The sequence below is a fragment of the Punctularia strigosozonata genome, assembly GCF_000264995.1.
Source record: "Punctularia strigosozonata HHB-11173 SS5 unplaced genomic scaffold PUNSTscaffold_5, whole genome shotgun sequence".
Classification (NCBI taxonomy): domain Eukaryota; kingdom Fungi; phylum Basidiomycota; class Agaricomycetes; order Corticiales; family Punctulariaceae; genus Punctularia; species Punctularia strigosozonata.
In genome coordinates, this window is record NW_006767437.1 from 875,388 (window position 1) to 883,849 (window position 8,462).

The 8,462-nt window shown below is 54.0% G+C and overlaps 4 protein-coding genes across 4 annotated transcripts; all 4 read left to right on the forward strand.

The window, feature by feature from the left end:
* Positions 1 to 1,092: 1,092 nt before the first annotated feature.
* PUNSTDRAFT_133453 (uncharacterized protein) lies at positions 1,093 to 3,348 on the forward strand (the record flags this gene model as incomplete). The annotated part of the gene is made up of 4 exons (XM_007382882.1): positions 1,093 to 1,277; positions 1,338 to 1,974; positions 2,029 to 2,994; positions 3,049 to 3,348. The coding sequence occupies 4 exons, from the start codon at positions 1,093 to 1,095 to the stop codon at positions 3,346 to 3,348; spliced, it is 2,088 nt and encodes a 695-aa protein (XP_007382944.1).
* A 36-nt stretch (positions 3,349 to 3,384) lies between these two features.
* Positions 3,385 to 4,589, forward strand: PUNSTDRAFT_133454 (uncharacterized protein; the record flags this gene model as incomplete). Its single annotated transcript, XM_007382883.1, has 3 exons — positions 3,385 to 3,980; positions 4,038 to 4,453; positions 4,507 to 4,589. The coding sequence occupies 3 exons, from the start codon at positions 3,385 to 3,387 to the stop codon at positions 4,587 to 4,589; spliced, it is 1,095 nt and encodes a 364-aa protein (XP_007382945.1).
* A 534-nt stretch (positions 4,590 to 5,123) lies between these two features.
* On the forward strand, positions 5,124 to 5,765 carry PUNSTDRAFT_66980 (uncharacterized protein; the record flags this gene model as incomplete). The annotated part of the gene is made up of 1 exon (XM_007382884.1): positions 5,124 to 5,765. A coding segment is annotated over one exon (642 nt), but the record flags the coding sequence as incomplete, so codon positions are not given.
* Positions 5,766 to 7,361: 1,596 nt separating this feature from the next.
* PUNSTDRAFT_66937 (uncharacterized protein) lies at positions 7,362 to 8,279 on the forward strand (the record flags this gene model as incomplete). Its single annotated transcript, XM_007382885.1, has 2 exons — positions 7,362 to 7,626; positions 7,762 to 8,279. Coding segments are annotated over 2 exons (783 nt in total), but the record flags the coding sequence as incomplete, so codon positions are not given.
* Positions 8,280 to 8,462: the final 183 nt, after the last annotated feature.

Sequence of the window (8,462 nt, forward strand, 5' to 3'; positions counted from 1 at the left end):
CAGGCCAGTGTATTATTCTCAGTCCCGTACGTGTAGGCTGTATCCCAGCCAGTGTATTATTCTCAGTCCCGTACATGAGGCTGTATCCAGCCAGTGTATTATGCTCAGTCCCTGTACGCCAGGCTGTATCACCCAGTGTATTATGCTCTGTCATGTACGCAGCACTGTATCAGGCCAGTGTATTATGCTCAGTCCCGTACGTGAGGCTGTATCCACCCAATGTATTATGCTCAGTCCCATACGCAGTGTTGTATCCAGCTGGTCTATTATAATCGGTCATGTATGCAGGGCTGTATCCAACCAGTCTATTACTTGATGTCTCCAAACTTAGCCACATAGTATAATTTTCTGTACTAGCCACCATATGTACACACCAGCTTTGTGGATGTTGCCCTCTTAATTAGAAAAAAAAGGTAACCAGGGCTGTTTCGACGCTCCGACCAGATGCCGCACCTACCTTGCGAGCGGGACACGGGGTTACCACCAAGCGAACCTAGCAAGGATATTAGAAGCACGGAGGACGCGATAACGAGGTATACCCGGTACCCCATCTCACGTACTCCGCAGGCTAATCCGAGCGGCGTTCCTCTCCTCCAGTCTGTTCGGTACCGCTCTGTCGAGATTGGAAGCCGCCTGTTCGCGACACGACCAAACAGGAACGAGGCGTCGACATCGCGAAACCTCGCGCACCACCCAGACAATACCGCGGATGACTCCCGAAGGCAAGATACCCCCTTCGACTCCCGAACCAGGGCGCTGCGCAGGACGATCGGTGAGTTCGCTCCATGCCATCAGAACCAGTCGGCGCGAGGCAAGGCTTACCCAGACGCAATCCAGGCATACTCCGACTCTCGACGAGAAAGGACGGCCCCACTCGACGGCAAGACTGTGGAACCGCCGCTCGTCAAACTCGCTATGCAATCCTACGGCTATCCTCGGCAACACGTATGGCTCACTCATGAAACAAGCGGTCCAGGCTCTCGCGACGAGCATAAAAGCTCAGGTGCGTGTCTGGACACCCAAGTCACCAGAAACACTCGCTTACCCTTTGCTAGTCTATCAAACTGCACGCCTCACTCGAATCCGCCCCCTATGTCTCATGCGCAACCCAAGATTTCGACGACGAACCTCACGCTCAATGCGTACCCGTCTCCGCCTCAAGAAACGACTTCTCAACTGGATTCTTCGCCCTCGACGACTCTCTCGCAACGGCCCACACCCGGCTCCAACGCGACAGTCAACGGACCGCTCGATATAGGACTCAAGGACAATATGATGTACGCTACTCGTGCCCCCCTCTCTGACGCTGAACTCACGGAAATTCTTTGATTCGGCAGAGAGGAGGGCGGCTGGACTCGCCTTCCGGACCCGATTCCCCCTTCGCCGGCGAAGATCTATGCTCCGCAGCCCTGCCCTGCTACGAACCTCGACACTTCGTCGAACACGCTACACGCCAGCTCTATTCAGTTCCTGAGCACACCGCACCCACTCACCGGACGCGTCCTCGACGACGAAGACTATCGGCCCATCGTCACGGAGGCCGAAGGAATAGGCGAAGATGTCGACTTCCCTGGGTACTACCGGGCAGCCGGTTGCCTGATCCCTCTAGGCGACCCTCTATTCAGCGAGAATCGGTTCAAAGCCCCGATCCATGCCGAATCGCCCCCGTTTTACCCAAACTCGATCCATCTCCTGATGGCCTCCGACCGCTCGTACTTCAAGACTCTCTCGGCGCCTACGACCCCGGAACCCGCTACGCCGGACGACCCTCACTCGTCCACCTATGTAATCAAGCTGGTCCCTCGCGACGACCCTCGACTTAACGGCCACCCGTTCAAGCCGAGCCGACTTCCCGGCCCTGGCGAACCCATTGCGCCGCACTGGGTCAACGAACAGACCCCGCTGCTGTATATCAGCGAAGGCCTATTTCAGATATTATCAGTTGGCTTTGCGCTTCGCCCGTTCCGCGAAAGCGTAAGTCGATTTCTTTCTCAACTACCTACGGCCTCTAACTACAAGAACTCACAGGGCAGCCTCGAATATCGCAAGAACTTCGACGAAGCGGTGGACCGTCTCCGAGAAGACGGGATCGACCCTTACCCCGAGCTCTTGGGGTATTATCGCGAGGACGGCTACGCCATTCCTATTGGCCAACCGCCCTCGAGCGACCACCGAGTCAAGCTGCCGATCCGAGCCACGTCTCCTCCAGGATTCCCTCGCTCTATCCACGACCTCGCCATCGCGGCCCCTCTGGTTTTCCGACCGCTATCCGCACCCTCGACACCTCGACCCCCTGAAAGCCAGTACCATGTTTCGAGAACGTACGTCCTCGAACTGGTACCGCACGGCGACCTCAGGCTCTGTGGCCGCATGCTCCGAAGCAGCCGGCAGCCTCTGCGCGGAGAAAACATCTCACCTCACCACACCGACGACTCGACGCCCCGGATGTACTTTGTCAAGGATGACTTCAACATTCTCGTCGGCATGACGAGAGAAGCGCAATCCGAGGCTTCTAGCATCGACTCACCGAAGAACGGTTCCCCTCCGACGACGCAAGTACAGGACGAAGAGCTTCAACAAGCTCTGCTCAACGGCGAGTTCCCCGCCCTCCCCGACGAATACTACGCCGCCGCTGGATACGCAATTCCCGTCGGGGAACCGCCCGACAGCCCCCTTCGAGTCAAAGTCCCTATTCGCGCCGCCTCACCGCCCAATCTTCCCGGCTCAATCCACGACCTCTCAAAACAGATGCCTCGCATCTACCGCCCGCTATCTGCACCGACAACGCCCGACCCGCCCGCACGCGACTATCCGACATCTTGCACTTACGTTCTCGAACTCGTCGACGACCGCGACCCTAGGCTGGCAGGAAAACATCTCAGGGCTATGTACTACAATCCCGACGACATGCCCCGCCTTCTTTTCAGCCATGGATTGTTCAAACTGCTGGCCCGGGTCTCGCATCAAGCTATCAGCAACCGAGCCCGTGAACAGGTAAGCCGATTGACTTACGCTTTCACAAACTCACCGGTACTAATGTCAACTCAGGAGCTCGCAGAAATGCAAGCACGACGGCACCATCTCGACGCGCCCGATGTCGACATGGACGCATCCGACCTTCAGGGCCCCATGCGCGCCAATGCACTCGTTCTATCGCCCCCGGTCCCACCTCACTTATGGCATTCCGATCCGCTAGCGACACCTCAACACGCACCTCTAGCCGGAAACAAGCTCTCACAACGCCTCGACAGACTCAGGATCGCGGAAGGACCCGCAGCTGAAGACCGCCCGCCCACACCTCGACCGCCGATGGAAGGAATCGAAATCAGCGTAGGGCATCGGCTCTGATTCCCGCCCACGAACGTTATCCTCAACGACCCCGGCATGCCGTACTATCGCGCCGACGGTTACTTGATTCCCATCGACGAGTCTCCGACCAGCGCCAACCGGATCAAGATCCCCATGCGACTTCAGACGCCTCCAGGGTACCGCGGCACCGTCCACGCACTCTCGCAGGTCGACCCATCCCTCTTCCGTCCAATGTCCGCGCCTCCGACTCCTGAACCGGCCCCGGCAGACTATCCGCCCTCGCAACGATATCACCTCTTCCTCGACGCACCCCGGGACCCGGCCGAACGACAGTCTCCGTTCACCATCAAAATCCCTCTGTTACCCTCTCAGGACGACTACCCCTCGACGCAAGCATTGCGAAACTCCGACCCATACCTCTGGTTCGACGAGGCTCTATTTGATTACCTCCACATCACTTACCCTCTCGCCGACGGATGGAGCAACAACATCAACGATCCGGCGACATGTCTCCCCGGCCCCGAGGGAGGCGACGCACCTGAGTTGCCCACCGTCGACGAAGAAACGCACCTCGCCGAATACGACCGCCTCACCATCAACTACCCGACCTCCACCGAGCGCACAACGGTGACGCCGCCCCCGTCTATCTGGCGCAACGAGCAAGACCCCAGGTACGTTTACCTGAATTCAGTCTTATCGCCGGAAGCTCATCCTTTCGAACCCTCTAGTAGCGGCCCCGTACCAGCGTTCTCGCGCTCGGACACGACGACTCCTGCGAGCGAAGAACGTCCCCAAACCCCCGCCGGCCGTGGACGTAGCATGTTCCGGGTCATGTATGACCGGATATGCGAGCTCACCGAGGCCACTCAGTTCACTGTGGCCGCGATCGCCACGCTCCTCTCCAGCCACGCATCGTTCTATCGCACCGCCCGCACTCAGCACGAAGCCATGCAAGCGGCTCTCTCGCAAGTTCTCGAACAGGTTGCAGCCACGTCCGACGCCGTCGCCGAATACGCTACCGACCATCGCAACTTCGTTGACCGACTCACCGGCGACATACTCGACCTTCAGCTCGACATCAACGCCATCCGCACCAATGTCGAGGCTTGGAACTGGACGCCAGAGGACGGCGACGAAGTAGACGGTGCGCTATTCCTATTTACTGACAAACCGCCGCCTTCGCTAACTATCGCCAAGTCGACCATATCCTCCGTTCCTCGTCAAGCTCCAGCTCGGACATCGACATATCCGCCGCCGACTACAACGACCTCCAGCCGTGAAGACTCCGCCGCAACGATTCCTCAAGACGCTACGCGCCCCCAAGCATGTTCGCAACCACACCGTTCCACCCGCACCGGCCTGCGTCGCTCCCTGACTACGAGAAGTATGCGCTCGGACTTGCGATCGACTGTACGCGATATTGATTTGGACTATGTACATGTATTACCCTCCCCGGCCTCGCGAACTCGTATCCCTAGTCCCGCCAGTTCCCCGACTCCTCCGCCTCGGTTATGAAAGTTCCCCGTAGCGTAGAAACCTCCCCTGTTGCCCGGAAATTCATGTATCCTATGAGAAATGATATCAAGAATGCATGGAATGACTTACCTAGCGAACTACCGGAAATCTTGAGCCTCGGACTTCGAGTTTCTGAAGCGCCACCCACCGGGCCGTCGGAGTTTGAATCTACGGAGGATGAGTGGGTCACCGCGATATGGCTCGGAGATGTGGCCGACTTACCGGAGAATGTGCAAAATCAGCCCGAAATAATATACCTTAACTCACAGACGTCGTATTTCAGCTCTAACGCAGTACAGATGAGGGCTGAGGATGATATTGACAGCCAGGCATATAAATCCTCGAATGGACTGTCTAGTAACCGTGAGAAAGTGACCCAGGAATTTGGCCAAACCGGGCGGATTGGCGATACGGGACCGAAACATGGACTTGTGAAAAATCCCGTGTTAGTATTTGGCGCGTACAAACGAGTTGACAGGAAAATCAAGCCAGTACCTGGAGTATACCCAGAAGATGCCAAGGTAACCAGGCAGTTTCCTCGCAACCCTCTGACTGGCTTGACAAAATTACCGGAGCGCCCACCTGATTTTACTCCAACTCAGAAAATAACCCAAGAACGCATGAATGCTATGGACATAAATAGTGATCACTACTTATGGCCAGAAGAGGAGAAACTGATAAAGCATGTTCTAGTTAAGAATGAACGTGCGCTCGCGTTCGAAGACCATGAAAGGGGAATTTTTAGAGACAACTATTTTTCGCCATATATTATCCCTGTGGAACCGCATGTCCCTTGGGAGCATCCGAATATACCCATACCACCAGGACACCGAGAGGAAGTTATCCGCATGCTCAAGGAATTTATCGCTCATGGAGTATACGAACCAAGTCAATCGTCATATCGGTCAAAATGGTTCTGCGTAGCAAAGAAAAATGGCAAGCTTCGGATAGTGCACAATCTAGAACCACTCAATGCGGTCACTATTAGGGATGCAGGACTACCCCCCAATCTGGATGACTTTGTTGAACCCTTCGCAGGACGAGTCGTGTATACGGTGTTTGACCTATTTTGGGGATTCTATGCAAGGAAACTTGACCCCAAAAGCAGGGACATGACATCATTTATGACACCTCTAGGCCTGCTGCGCATTGCATCATTGCCCATGGGATTTACTAATAGCCCAGCAGAATTCCAAGCCTGTATGATGTTCATCCTACAGGACGAAATACCGCATGTAGCCAACATCTTCATAGATGACCTACCTATCAAAGGGCCGACTACTATGTACCTGGACAAGAAGGGCGACCCTGAAACACTGCGCAATAACCCCGGTATCAGACGCTTTATGTGGGAACACATCAATGATGTTCATCGGATCATGCACCGCATCGGAGAAGCCGGAGCGACCTTCTCAGGAAAGAAGACGCAAATTTGCAAGCGAGAAGTACTGGTAGTAGGGCACAAATGCACACCTGATGGACGGTACCCCAATGATTCGGCAATCGAGAAAATACGGAAGTGGCCCCTTCCCCAGACTACTAAAGCTATTAGGGGATTCCTAGGACTCTGTGGGACAGTGCGGATATGGATCAAGGACTACTCACTGCATGCGCGCCCATTGACAGAGATGGTACGGAAGGATGCCGAAGTTGAGTGGGATGAAAGGCGACTCCAAGCATTCAGGACACTCAAAGACAAAGTATGTAGCGCGCCTGCCCTCATGCCCATTGATTACACATCCCCTAGAACGGTAGTGCTATCGGTCGACTCAAGCCAAATAGCCGTCGGGTTCGTGTTATCTCAACGAGACGAAAACAGCAAGAAGCGACCAGCTCGATATGGCTCCATACCCATGAACTCAGTAGAAGCCAACTATAGTCAGCCCAAACTCGAATTGTATGGTCTATTCAGGGCGCTACGGCACTTCAGACTACATCTAGCAGGAGTGAAGAACCTGGAAGTGGAAGTGGACACTTTATACATCAAGCAGATGCTTAACAACCTGGACTGCTTCCCCAATGCCACAATCAATCGATGGATCCAAGGCATTCTCATGTTCCCGTTCAAACTCGTACATGTTCCGGCAACGCGCCACCAAGCCCCTGATGCGCTGTCTCGTAGAGAGCCACTGCCGGAAGACTCTGAGAACCCTGATGATTCCCCAGAAACAGCGGACGAATGGCTCGACAGCATTGCACTAGCTGTCACCACACAAGGAGAAAACATCCTCAAGGTCCCAATTGACAGTATGACTCCGGCAGAATTAAGGTTGTTAGAAATCAAGGCATTCTTAGAAGACTTACAGCTGCCAGAGTTTGCAGATATCACGTCCAAGAAACGATTCCTAAACAAGGCAGCACAGTTCTTCACAGAACACGGAGCAATGTTTAAGAAGCGTCGGACAGCACCACCGGCAAAAGTTATTTTCGATAAGACCATTCGCCAGAACATTCTCCTGGAAGCACATGAGAGCCTCGGTCACCGTGGAATAGAAGCTGTATTTCAAACCGTTAAGCTCAGATTCTATTGGCCAGGAATGTATCAGGACGTACAACACCACGTACAAACATGTCATCAATGTCAGATCTGCAGCACTAAGAAGGTTGATGTACCATTGGCTATCAGAGTGCCTTCAACCATATTTACTCGAATTTATGTTGACATCATGTTTATGCCCAAGGCACAAGGGTATCGCTATATAGTTGCAGCTAGAGACGATCTCACACAGGCAGCGGAAGGCCGTGCACTCAAAAGAGCTGATGCTGCTAGCCTTCGGAAATTCTTCTGGCAAGAGATCATATGTCGATATGGCGCCGTTGCCGAAGTAATCACCGACAATGGAAAGGAAGTTCAAGACGCATTCGAACAACTGGTAGACATGTATGGCATTGCTCACATCAAGATCTTCCCGTATAACTCTCGAGGAAATGGAGTAGTAGAACGTGGACACTTCATCATTCGTGAAGCTATCCTCAAGTCATGCAACGGCAATATCAATCAATGGCCAGAAAAGGTTCACCATGCGTTCTTTGCTGACAAAGTGCTCACCCGGGAAAGTACAGGATTCAGTCCCTTCTACATGATGCATGGAGTAGACCCTGTGCTTCCGTTTGATCTTACAGAAGCGACTTACATGATTGAAGGATGGAAGACCGGAATGTCCCGTACAGAGTTACTCGCCCTCAGAATTCGACAACTCGAAAAGCGACCAGAAGACCTCCAGAGAGCTGCTACCCGGGTCAAGAACACACGCCTTAGGTCTAAGCAACGATGGGAAGAACTGTACGAGCACCGATTTCTCAAAGATCCCCTGAAGGACGGCGACCTTGTCCTATTACGAAACACGGCCATTGAGAAATCACACAATCGGAAAGCAAAACCCAGGTATCTAGGCCCTTTCCAAGTCATTGGAAAATCAAAGGGCGGATCGTATGTGATTCGAGAACTTGATGGAACGTTTATCAGGCGTGGCGTAGCGCCATTCCGGATCCTACCCTATCGGGCTAGAATGCAGGAATATGTCCCGGCAGCCGAACTGCGGAGGATCCGTTCGAGCGAGATGACGTTATGGGTACCGGATCCGATGAGTTCGAAGCAGAACAATTCCACGAAGAAGGCGAGAGTGACGGAGAAGGAT